The 13,983-nt window shown below is 38.7% G+C and overlaps 1 protein-coding gene across 1 annotated transcript; it reads left to right on the top strand.

Moving 5' to 3' along the window:
* Positions 1 to 4,741: 4,741 nt before the first annotated feature.
* On the top strand, positions 4,742 to 13,291 carry sh2d1ab (SH2 domain containing 1A duplicate b). The gene is made up of 3 exons (XM_055938599.1): positions 4,742 to 5,060; positions 12,470 to 12,533; positions 12,710 to 13,291. The coding sequence occupies exons 1-3, from the start codon at positions 4,918 to 4,920 to the stop codon at positions 12,932 to 12,934; spliced, it is 432 nt and encodes a 143-aa protein (XP_055794574.1). The 5' UTR covers positions 4,742 to 4,917; the 3' UTR covers positions 12,935 to 13,291.
* Positions 13,292 to 13,983: the final 692 nt, after the last annotated feature.

The raw sequence follows: 13,983 nt of genomic DNA, 5'->3' as shown, positions 1-13,983 counted from the left end.
ATTATTGGCAGAATATGTGTTCTACATTTTTCAACAGAACAACGATTTAACATCATATATAGTTCTTACTTTTTGATGAACTCCCATCAGAATCTTGGGCAAGGTGTCCTTAGTCCAAAAGAATCGTTGCTTGGTTTTAGATTGTCCTCTTCAACGTTCGAATTAGCAGTAAACATTAGCCATGTGGCAAAGACGTGTCCGACTCACTAAAACGCAGGACAAATAAATATCCGAAAATCGCAATATACCGATATAAACTGATATAACTCGGTTTAATATAACAACATTATGATGTCTTTAACACCTATATCAAATAAAAACAGAGCCGTGTATATCTAAGGCCTATAACCGGAGCGTTCTAGAACCACAGCCAGAGGTCCTTCCTGCGTCAGAGCGAAGTAAACAAAGGCCGGACCCCACGTTCCCAGGCCATTTATAACCTCTCAGTTCTGCCTAGCAACTCCATTTCAATTCTCACTATTCACTGACACCCAGGGGAAGACGTATGCAGTGCATCTCAACCAATAGAAGACAGGCAGATTTATAAACAGATCTCAGAACAGCAAGCAGATTTCAGCATTCTCACATCCTCATAGGAAAATTGCTCTCAGTCCAGTTCTGTTTTACTCACAGATATAATTCAAACGGTTTTAGAAACTAGAGAGTATTTTCTATCCACTAGTAATAATAATATGCATATTGTACGAGCAAGAATTGAGTACGAGGAAGTTTAATTTGGGAACGAAATTATTACAAAGTGCAAACAGCACCCCCTATTGAGAAGAAGTTTTAAACAGATCAACATTCACAAGGCCGCAGGGCCAGACAGATTACCAGGGCGTGTATTCCGAGCATGCGCTGACCAACTGGCAAATGTCTTCACTGACATTTTCAACCTGTCCCTGACCGAGTCTGTAATACCAACATGTTTCAAGCAGACTACCATAGCCCCTGTGCCCACAAACACTAAGGTAACCTGCCTAAATGACTACCGACCCGTAGCACTCACGTCTGTAGCTATGAAGTGCTTTGAAAGGCTGGTCATGGTTCACATCAACACCATTATCCCAGAAACCAATTTGCAGACCGCCTCAACAGATCCACAGATGATGCAATCTCTATTGCACTCAACACTTCCCTTTCCCACAAGGACAAAAGAAACACCTATGTGAGAATCCTATTCATTAACTACAGCTCAGAGTTCAACACCATAGTGCCCTCAAAGCTCATCACTAAGCTAAGGACCCTGGGACTAAACACCTCCCTCTGCAACTGGATCCTGGACTTCCTGCCGGGCCACCCCCAGGTGGTAAGGGTAGGGAACAACACATCCGCCACACTGATCCTCAACACTGACCCCAGGGGTGCGTGCTCAGTCCACTCCTGTACTCCCTGTTCACTCATGACTGTATGGCTATGCAAGACTCCAACACCATCATCAAGTTTGCCGTTGACACAACAGTGGTAGGCCTGATCACCGACAACGATCAGACAGCCTATAGGGAGGAGGTCAGAGACCTTGTTGTGTGGTGCCAGGACAACAACCTCTCCCTCAACGTGATCAAGACAAAGGAGATGATTGGGGCTGTAGTGGAACAGGTTGAGACCTTCAAGTTCCTTGGTGTCCACATCACCAACAAACTATCATGGTCCAAACACACTTAGACAGTCATGAAGAGGGCACGCAAAGGCTATTTCCCCTCAGGAGACTGAACAATTTTGTCATGGGTCCTCAGATCTTCAAAAGTTTCTACAGCTGCACCATCGAGAGCATCCTGACTGGTTGCATCACTGCCTGGTATGGCAACTGCTCTGCCACTGACCGCAAGGCACTACAGAGAGTAGTGCATATGGCCCAGTACATCACTAGGGCCAAGTTCCTGCCATCCAGGACCTCTGTGTCAGGCGGTGTCACAGGAAAGCCCTAAAAATTGTCAAAGACTCCAGCCACCCTAGTCATAGACTGTTCTCTCTGCTACCGCACGGCAAGCGGTACCAGAGCGCCAAGTTGAGGTCCAAAAGGCTTCTTAACAGCTTCTACCCCCAAGCCATAAGACTCCTGAACAGCTAATCAAAGGGCCACCCAGACACCTCTTTTACGCTGCTGCTACTCTCTGTTAATAATCTATGCATAGTCACTTTAACTCTACCTACGTGTACATATTACCTCAATTACCTCCACTAACCAGTGCCCCCGCACATTAACTCTGTACCGGTACCCCCTGTATATAGCCTCGCTTGTTATTTTACTGCTGCTGTTTAACAATTTGTTACTTTTATTTTCTATTTTTTACTTAACACTTTTAAAAAAAATCTTAACTTCTTTAAGCATTGTTGGTTAAGGGCTTGTAAGTAAGTGTTTCACTGTAAGGTAAACACCTGTTGTTTTCGCCGCATGTGACAAATACAATTTGATTTAATACGCCGTACCACCTTGTTTTACCCCATACTAGCCTGTATTACACTGTATTACCCCACACCACTCTGTATTATACCACACTACCCTATATTTCCCAATATTAGCCCATACAACCCTGTACTACCCCATATTACCCTGTTATAGCCTGTATTACCCCATAGCACCCTGCATTACCTCATACTAATCTGTAATTCCCCATACTACCCTTTATTACCCATTTACCTTGTATTACCCCATACTACATCATTAATTAAATTTAAACTTACAAATTACCAAACCCGGTCTCACTTGGATAACAGCCCTTCGGTCTCCACATAGTTTGGAAAAGCTGCTTGAAATTTTATTTGGGCCCTTAATGTGGAACAACTTACAGAGCTACCTGAAATTAGATGTTCTGGTTTCCCTTGGTCGGTTCAGAGTATTGATCGGAGACCTCTATGTTGATAAATGTGTCTGTTTTCTAAATATGTTTTGTAATTTTGTATATTCCATATGTTTGATTGTCACGCCCTGACCATAGAGAGCCATTGTTTCTCTATGGTGAAGTGGGTCAGGGCGTGACTGGGGGGTGATCTAGTTTATTTATTTCTATGTGGTGTTCTAGTTTATTTTCTATGTTGGTGATTTGTGTGATTCCCAATTAGAGGCAGCAGTTCATCGTTGTCTCTAATTGGGGATCATATTTAAGTAGCTGTTTTTCCCACCTGTGTTTATGGGATATTGTTTTGAGTTAGTGCACGTAGCACCTCTGTAGTCACTGTTCGTTGTTTCTTTATTTGTTTTGTTCTAAGTTTTCACTTTAATATATAATGTGGAACTTAAATCCGCTGCGCAATGGTCCGATATTTATTCCAGCGAACGTGACATTAATGTATTTATGTAAAAGAGACAACTGTCAATAAATAAATAAAAATGTATAAACAATACTCCGTATATGACATACGAAAATATAAAATACTTAAGTAATACTTTTTTAACAAAACATACTTTAGAAACAACAAAGTACACAAAAAAACATGGCTAGTCTTCAAAACAAATAGAAAAATTATAATAAGACAGGCTAATATTAAACACTCACAAAGGTAGATCAATTAAATACAAAGCTTAGGTAGGCAGTTTACTGTAAAGTAGAGGGAAATTGCAGTGTCTCTACATACAGTAGATAAAGAAAGGTTGCCACATGTGGTAGAATTTGTCAGAAGAACCCTGTAGGGTATATGTTATCTTCTCCAATTAAATAAAGTGTAAGACATCTTTAATCCACACAAAATGAGAGGGAGATTTCCACAGATGTAAAATCAACCTTCTTGCCAACAAACTCACAAAGGCTACAAAGTCATATGTATTTTGGTAGTGTTATAGTATCAGGTATTATCCCAAATAATGATGTTATGGCAGTAGGAGCAAAAGGCACTTGTAATACTTTAGATATGGTATCAAAGATGGCAGACAAATAGTTATGTAGAGAAGAGCAGGACCAAAACACTTGTATTAATGAAGCAGGAGCTTGCCGACACCTGTCGCAAACAGGATCAATGCACATGAAATATATTTGATTATATCATCATTTATAATTCTAACTCTAATTAATTTATAATTTTGTTTAGGATGTTGTAGAGGTGTGTGTTGTAGAGGTGTGTGTGATGCTAGTAACAATGTTTTAGAAGTGTGTGCGATGTTAGTATGTTTGAGGTGTGTGATGTTAGAAATTATGTGTTAGAACTGTGTGTGATTCTAGTAGTGATGTTTTAGATGTGTGTGTGATACTACCAAGGATGTTTTAGAGACGTGTGATGTTACTCAGGGTGTTTTAGCTCTGTGTGTGATGTTAGTATGTTTTAGAGGTGTGTGATGTTACTAATGATGTTTTAGAGCTGTACCATGTCAGTAATGGTGAAAGCATACCGTGCCGACCAATGCTGGTGTCTGTCTATCACCTCTGACCAAAAAACATCGGCCGGCATTTCATATTAATTTCCCTGTGGCCACCCACTGCTAATAATTGTTGGTGTGGTCTGTTTTCCTCTTAAGGATGTTTTGCACGGAGACAGTTACGCAGCCAACACTCCTCTGCGCAGTGCATCATCAGTTTTTTCATCAGAAGTGTCAAACTGATATTTTCCCCTGTTCTTTATCTCTATTGTTGTGGAAATATTCAGTTTGAGGCTTTTGATGTTGTTTCCTGTCAGTATGACTTAACTTCCTGAGAGAGCTGCAAACCTACCACGAAAATGAAATGTGTGAGAGAGAGAAAGAGAGAGAGGGAAAGAGAGAGAGGGAGAGAGAGCAATGGAGAGAGAGAGAGTGAGGTGAGAGGTTAGATACTTTGCTTGCCTGCACTCAGATAAGAGGAAACTGAGATCTGCCAGCATCCATACATTACAGACATTACAGAAAGGAGGTGTCAGCTGGTGTCCTGAGCTTGGTTAGGAGGCTGAAAGTCAACTCTATTGAGGGGATAGTGTTAGCAGTACAGTAGTGTGGAGTGGTCCACAGCCATGGAACAGGAGAAACTAGCCGTGTACCACGGAGCCATCAGCAGAGAGGAGGGGGAGATGAGGCTGTGGACAGCAGGACGGGACGGCAGCTACCTGATACGCAACAGTGAGAGTCTAGCTGGGCTCTACTGCCTCTGTGTGCTGTGAGTATCTTACACACACAGTGTTGGAAAAAGTATTCAATTGTCATACTTGAGTAAAATAAAAGGCACCTTAATAGAAATTGACTCAAGAAAAAGTAGTTACCCCATTAAAATAATACTTGAGTAAAAGTGTAAAAGTATTTGGTTTTCAATATAATTAAATACAGTGGTGAGAAAAGTACTACTTGAGTACTTGAGTAAAAGTAAAAAGTAAAAATGCTATATTCCTTAATATTAATCAAACCAGATGTTCTTGTTTTTTTTTCACCAAATAAACCATTACAATCAATCGAAACAACTGCAATCCTCAATTAATTAATTTAACACCAGAGTCCTAAACTGCCTTGGCGGCACCAGGGAATCAAGGTGCAAGTAATTTTGCAGTTTATTCCAACAATGGGGGGCACTAAAACTAAAGGAGGATTTACCTAAATTGGTCGAGACCAGAAGTTAACCAACCCTGCAAGCGGGTTTGGTATCTCATACTTTAATACTAGCAAGTTAAGTCAGTTGGAAGCTTGTGTAGTAGAGCTTTGTAAACAAAAAGGGAGTAATGAAGTGATCTATACGACTTCATTGAGGACCAGCCAACCTTTTGATACGGGATGCAGTAGTGCAGCGATGGAAAAAGTACTCAATTTTCAAACTTGAGTAAAAGTATAGATTTCTTAATAGAAAATGACTCAATTAAAAGTTACCCAGTAAAATACTATTTGAGTTAAAGTCAAAGTATCTGTTTTTAAATGTACTTAAGTACAGTGGAGGTAAAGTACTAAATTGTCATACGTAAAAGTAAATGCTATATATCAAATTACTTATATTAAGCAAGCCGACAGCATTTTGTACATTTAACACTCCAACACTCAAACTTAATTTACAAACTCACTATTTGTGTTAAGTGAGTCCTCCAGATCAGAAGCAGTAGGGATGACAACACCTCATATACAGTAAATGCATGAATTGGACCATAATTATATCCTGCCTAAGCATTCTAAGCATTCTAAATTCTAAAACTACTTTTTGGTTTCAGGGAAAATGCATGGGTCAGGGGAAATGTATGGAAGTTAAAAGTACATATTTTCTTTCGGAATGTAGTGAAGTAAAAGTAGTAAAAAATATAAATAGTAAAGTACAGATACAGTGCCTTCAGAAAGTATTCATACCCCTTGACTTATTCCACATTTTGTTGTGTTAGTCTGAATTCAAAATGGATAAAACAAATAATTGTATCTCACTCATTTACACACAATAGCCATAATGACAAAGTGAAAACATGTGATTCCCACAGGGGACCAGTACGGAAATGTATGCACTCACTACTGTAAGTCGTTCTGGATAAGAGTGTCTGGTAAAAGTCCCTAAGAGCTTTCCACACCTTGATTGTGCAACATATGGCCATTATTCTCTTCAACATTCTTCAAGCGCTTTCAAATTAGTTGTTGATCATTGCTAGACAACCATTTTCAGGTCTTGCCATAGATTTTCAAGCAGATGTAAGTCAAAACTGCAACTCAGCCGCTCAGGAAGATTCACAGTCTTCTTGGTAAGCAACTCCAGTGTATATTTGGCCTTGTGTTTTAGATTATTGTCCTGATGAAAGATGAATTAATCTCCCAGTGTCTGGTGGAAAGCAAACTGGAATGGAAAACTAGGATTTTGCCTGTACTTAGCTCCATTCCGTTTATTTTTATCCTAAAAATCTCCTCAGTCCTTAACAATTACAAGCATACCTATAACAGGATGCAGCCACCACTATCTTTGAAAATATGGAGAGTGGTACGCAGTAATGTCTTGTTTTGGATTTGCCTCAAACAAAACACTTTGTATTCAGGACAAAAAGTGAATTGCTTTGCCACATTTTTTTTGTGGTATTACTTTATTGTCTTGTTGCAATTAGGATGCAGGTTTTGGAATATTTTTGTTCTGTACAGGCTTCATTCTTTTCACTCTGGCAAATAGGTTAGTATTGTGGATAGGGCTGTGGCGGTCACAAAATCTCGTCATCTGGTGATTTTCAAGCAAATAACTGTCGATCTCACGGTAATTGACCTTTAATTAACACTTTTAGCATCTCCTGGCTTCCACACAAGCCACTGATGCAGACCTTTGGAACATCTACATTTTAAAAAGTATAATAAATCCATGTAATATAGCCTACATCTTCCCAATAAATCCATTATTTTAGACAGGTCTAAAGAAGCATGATATGAAGAAAATGTAGTCTATTACAGAAGAACAGAATAGCATACTCTGAGTTGTCCTCATGTTAGGTCCTGATTTAGCTATGTCAAATGGCTGTGGGCTACACTAGTTAATTTAGCAGACAAGATTTGCTAAGAATGACGTGGCATTATGTTATAGTATGAGGAATACAATTGAACAATGCTGAAAAAAATTGAAAGGATATTTTCTCCAAATGATTTGAAGGAGTGTGCACATGTTGTATTGAGTGGTTAACAAAGAAATGGGTACTCCTATATGCTTAATTTAGAGTTATTAATGTAACTTTAGTTGTTCTACAAATGTTGGGTTAATATGTTTTGATTTTTAATACATTGAAAGGCTGCCTGATGTGACTCCAATGGTGATTTGAAAAAAGTAGCTTGAAAGTCATGAGCTCTGCTTTGTTTTTTAGCGCAGACTGTACACACTACATCAGTCACTCATTCACAAGCACTTGATAATGCCTAGAATTTCACAGTGGCATCCCCTTTGTGTGGCCATAATGTACCCTAAAAAGAATCCAGGACTTTTGCGGCCAGTGGCCATTGTGCGCTTCTCCCTGAGTGCTGCACGCTCCATCATGTTATTGTGTCTTTCTCACGTGCTACAAGTGAAGACAGACACATCGGGGACAACTGCACGTGTCCTTATCCAATTCCAAGATGCATATTGAAGATATTGGAAGAACTGTCCACATTTCCTTTCCATCAGCAACATCACTAGCCTATGTCAATCTACTATCCCCCATAGTACAAAAGTTGGACCTATTCTATTCTGTGCAAGAAATTTATATTTCAAACATAGTCTGGGACAATTGTGGGATCCGAAAGATCCCAAATTAATACAACCACTATCATAAAAAAAAATTTTTTATGCAATGTGGCTGACAGATCAGAACATTTAGCTTAAAATGTTGATAAACTATAAGGCTATTTCTTCACATTATAAGCGCAGCAATGTGCATATGGTGGTAGGCTATAAGCGTGAATGTTCCATTAGCGAAAAACACCATTATCAAAAGTGACAGCAAATACAATTATGCATGTAATGCTTTTATTATAAAGGTGCATTTTTATGTTGACAATTATCTTCCCCAAACTTGAAACTCACACTCTGCTTATGTATGCCAGTTAGGCTCTACACCCCTTGTAAAGCAGATTAATGTGCCTAATTTTAAGAAGATATTTGGCTACTTTAGTTGTGATACAAACCTTATTAAAACATATAGGCCCATGGGGTAAGCTACATGAGGTGTGAGACTATGATTCGAAAAAGTTGCAAAAAAAGGCATTGTTTCTCATGCTGGGCATCATTCACAAGTGATAATATATAATTCATAGGCTAGTATTGTCACCCATCCGACTATTCTTGATTTAATCTTGTCTTTACATATACTAAATAATATATGTGTGAAATTAGTTTTGATTTAGAATGGACCATTATCATGCACTTGTATCGAAATACTATGCACATAAATAGTGAATGGAAGACACTTTTCCCTGTGGTTTATCTTCATGCGACCCATGCAGGCTATACTCCTGTTGAAAATATATACAATGTGCTTAATATTAAGAAAGTTGAGAAATAAATAGAGTAGGTCTATTTTTTGTGGAGGCCATCACTCTTGTTTTCTTGCACAATTGCATAGCCTATTGAAATGTTGCACAACATGAAGTGTTTGATTTGATTTTTGAATATATTTGCATTGATGTCAGAGTTATTAGAGGGACAATAGGGTGCTGAGTACCAGGCAGTTAGCAAGTTTGGTAGGCTATTTATGACAATCAGCAGCTTCAGAGCTTGAAGAAGCTTAATTACCCTGACTAAACTGTCATGTGGAATTTGACTGCATGACTCGTGACCGCCAGTGTGGAAGTAATATGGTTACCGCAACAGCCCTAATTGTGGAGTAACAACAATGTTGTTGATCCATCCTCAGTTTTCTCCTATCACAGCCATTAAACTCTGTAACTGTTTTAACTTTTTATGGCTGCAGGGGCAGTATTGAGTAGCTCTGACAAAAGGTGCCCATTTCAAACGGCCTCGTACTCAATTCTTGCTCGTACAATATGCATATTATTATTACTATTGGATAGAAAACACTCTCCAGTTTCTAAAACCGTTTGAATTATATCTGCGAGTCAAACAGAACTCATTTGGCACAAACTTCCTGACCAGGAAGTGGAAAGTCTGAAATCGATGCTCTGTTCTACTTCCTGCCTATACATGGGCATGATACGTATTAGTATACGTGCACTTCATACACCTTCCCCTGGATGTCAAGAGGCGGTGAGAGAAGAAATTTAGTGTTTATCTTGGTCTGAAGTGGAATACAAGCTCTTTGTATGACGTGTCCGCCCATTTCCTGTTTTCTGGAGAGCGCGAAGGGGGACATGGATTTGCCTTCTGTTTAGCTGCCGTTATAGGCGACTAATATCTCCGGCTTTGATTTTATTTGATACATGTGACCATATCATCGTAAAGTATGTTTTGTCAATATAGTTTCATCAGATTATTGAAAATTTTTCGGGAGTTTTGCCGTGTTCCGTTCTCTTCCGTTTGTTGACATGGAGAGCTTCGAGCCACTTGGCTAGCGCGCTTGCTAATTCAAGAGGGAAAATGAACGTTCTAAATCCAAACAACGATTGTTCTTGACAAAGGACACCTTGTCCAACATTCTGATGGAAAATCACCAAAAGTAAGAAACATTTTATGATACTATTTCATATATCTGTCGTGCATGTGAACTAGTCGCCGGCGGCCAACTTCGGGGTACTCTAGATATACCGAAGCTGGATGTCGTAATGAAGTTATTTTTTAGAATTTTAACACTGAGATTTCATTAAGAACTAATGGATCTATCATTTCCAATACAACATGTATTTTTTTGTTATGTTTATGAATAGCTATTTGGTCAGAATATGTGTGTCAGAAAAAGTGTCAGAAAAATATCGTTGCTGTTTAGACGTTGTGGAAAAAGTAGCTAAGATAGTGTTAGGAATTTTGTTAATAAATAGTTAAAACAAATTCTAGCTTTAGATAAAACTATAACTAATTGAACTCTGCATGCCTGGTGAAAAGAGATTTGTGTTGTGGGTCATAAAATAAGCAGAAAGGGTCGTTAAACTATGGTTGAACTGACCCAACTTAGCCCTGAGGTGTTTAGATAAGGCTGTGGGTAACTTTTTAGGTCTTCCATTATCTTGAGTTGTCTGCTAAAGTGGTAATGAATTATAGTGAGCCTTCAGGATAAATGATTATATTGTGTGTCATGTGAGTGCCCTGTGAAGTTGGAATGAACTTTTGAACCTGTTTTCTATTTGTCAGGACAATGAGTCTTATTCTGTAATCTATGACGTCATATCTTGTATATAAACCTGTGTTTATGATCAAATGGCAGCGTGCTCCGAGAATAAACACTATTATCTAATTTTAATAAGACTGTATCCTGTCTATTTTATGTTAATAAGTATCTTACGCATTCTTATAAATAGACAGATTGAATTTAATTAATGAGTACATTAGAGGAATTATTTAATTCCACTAACAGATAGCAACATGTATAACCACACAAAACATAAGTGTATGTATAACCTGATGTTATAGGACTGTCATCTGATAAAGAATATCAAGGTTAGTCAAAAATTATATATCTTTTACTGGTTTGTTACGATCGCTAACTTTTGCTGCTGGGAAATGGCTTGTCTTTCTGGCTATTGTGGTAAGCTAATATAACGCTATATTGTGTTTTCGCTGTAAAACACTTAATAAATCGGAAATATTGGCTGGAATCACAAGATGCCTGTCTTTCATTTGCTGTACACTATGTATTTTTCAGAAATGTTTTATGATGAGTAAATAGGTATTTGACGTTGGTGTCTGTAATTATTCTGTGTGCTTTCGGTGCAATTTCTGATTGTAGCTGCAATGTAAACTATGATTTATACCTGAAATATGCACATTTTCGAACAAAACATAGATTTATTGTATAACATGTTATAAGACTGTCATCTGATGAAGTTGTTTGTTGGGTAGTTTGGTTGGTTCTTGGTTAGTTAGGTTGGCTTTGTGCATGCTACCTGTGCTGTGAAAAATGTCTGTCCTTTTTTTGTATTTGGTGGTGAGCTAACATAAATATACGTGCTGTTTTAGCTGTAAAACATTTTAAAAATCGGACATGTTGGCTGGATTCACAAGATATGTACCTTTCATTTGCTGTATTGGACTTGTTAATGTGTGAAAGTTAAATATTAAAAAAATGTATATTTTGAATTTCGCGCCCTGCACTTGAGCTGGCTGTTGTCATAAGTGTACCGACGTCGGGCTTGCAGCCATAAGAAGTTAAAGTCACCATTTGCCTCATGGTGAAATCACTGAGCGGTTTCCTTCCTCTCCGGCAACTGAGTTAGGAAGGATGCCTGTATTTTTGTGGTGTCTGGGTGTATTGATATACCATCCAAAGTTTAATGAATAACTTTGCCATGCTCAAGGGATATTCAATGTCTGCTTTTTTATTTCTACCCATCTACCAATAGGTGCCCTTGGAAAACATTGGAAAACCTCCCTGGTCTTTATGATTGAATTTGAAATTCACTGCTCGACTGAGGGACATTACAGATCATTGTATGTGTGGGGGTACAGAGATGAGGTAGTCATTCAAAAATAATGTTAAACACTAGTATTGCACACAGAGTGAGTCAATGCAACTTTATATGTGACTTGGTAAGGGCATTTTAATCCTGAACTTATTTAAGCTTGCCATAACAAAGGGGTTGAATACTTACTGACTGAAGACATTTCAGCTTTTCATTTTTAATTAATTTGTAAAAGCATAATTCCACTTTGACGTTATGGGGTGTTGTGTGTAGGCCAGTGACAAAATCTCAATTTAATACATTTTAAATTCAGGCTGTAACACAACAAAATGTGGAAAAAGTAAATGGGTGTGATTGCTTTCTGAGGGCTCTGTACCCGAAAAATGTACTTATTTTTACTTAAGTATTTTACACACACACACACACACACACACACACACACACACACACACACACACACACACACACACACACACACACACACACACACACACACACACACACACACACACACACACACACACAGTAATACTGACACTGTGATTGTCTGCTTTGTGCATGGTCAAACTTACTGTGTGGGTGTGTGTGCAGGTATAAAGGCTATGTGTACACATATAGGCTGTCCCTGGATGTTGGAGGCTCCTGGACAGCAGAGGTAAGACACTAGACCTCCTGTCTCTCTCTTTCTCTCTCACCCTCTCCATCTTACTCAAGCTCTCGCCACCACACTAACTGATGTTATTCCTGATTCCTCCTGTTTCTTTATCTCCCCATCTCTCATTCTGTCCCCCTATTTCTTTCTTCCTCACCCTCTCTGTCTCTCTCTTCTAGACTACTCCCGGCGTGGAGAAACGATACTTTCGGAAAATGAAGAACTTGATAACAGCTTTCCAGAAACCAGGCCAAGGCATTGCTACACCTCTCCTCTACCCCGTAACCATGCAGAGTCACACGCACCATGTCACCGCAGAGAATCATACACACCCTGGCAACATGAAAGCACACCCTAGCAGCCCGCCACCAACTCACACCACTGAGAATCATTACCAACAGTAGACAACAGCTTAGAGACACAGAGGGAGACAGACTACGCTAGAGACAGACATTCTTGATGTGGGCCTGTATTCTGTTGTCATTGTGCTAGTCATTAATTTGAAAATAGCATTTGGTTTCAGTATCAAAACTTCAATGTGATCCTTAAATCTCTTTACATCTGTAGTATTGATGTTCTATATTGGTGTTTAAAATGTGTTTCTAAGACAGTATTGTTGCTATATTTGATTACAACTCAACTACATAGTTTCATGTCAGCCGATAAATAATATGCTTTGTTTTTAAAGTAAAATCATTTCTAACTGACAAATGAAAATTGCTACCAATGCTAATAAATAAATGCCATTGGTTAAAATGTAACTTTCTGTAAAGTTGATCTATCTCACACATGCATTGCACCTCATCATGGACAATCATCTGACCCTAACCCTAACCTCATCAGGGACCACAGCATCTCCAGTAAAGACTAAGGCCTTAATTAAATCAGATCAAGCATTAATAACCCGCATTGACTGATATCACAAAGTGGATGTTTTTGGTGGTGTTCGTGTAACTGCGGTATGAGCTGACAAATAGGTAACCCACCGGGTTAGGAATTCAACGGGTCGAGAGAAAGTGTAGGCTAATGCATCTTTTCATCTAAAAGTGGATGGAGGGATTTATTTTCTATCAGTTTAATCGAGGAGTATTTTTATTTTATTTTAATAAAAAAAGTACTATCATTACCTTTAATTAACTAGGCAAGTCAGTTAAGAACAAATTCTTATTTTCAATGACAGCCTAGGAACAGGCTGCCTTGTTCAGGGGCAGAACAACAGATTTTTACCTTGTCAGCTCAAGGATTTGATCTTGCAACCTTTTGGTTACTAGTCCAACTCTCTAACCACTAGGCTACCTGCCGCCCCAGTAGACAATAGAACATCACGCAATCGTGTGTTTGAATTTGTAACACGGCTGCATGGGATTTGTCGGATTATAAATCTGGTGTGGTTTCATTGCATCCAATTGCAGTGTTTGTGATAGCGTAATGGAAGAAGCGGCTTGTGGATTTA

This window comes from Salvelinus fontinalis, chromosome 11 (assembly GCF_029448725.1).
Source record: "Salvelinus fontinalis isolate EN_2023a chromosome 11, ASM2944872v1, whole genome shotgun sequence".
NCBI classification, from domain to species: domain Eukaryota; kingdom Metazoa; phylum Chordata; class Actinopteri; order Salmoniformes; family Salmonidae; genus Salvelinus; species Salvelinus fontinalis.
Note: the sequence above shows the minus strand (reverse complement) of the source record. Positions and strands in the feature narration are given on the sequence as shown.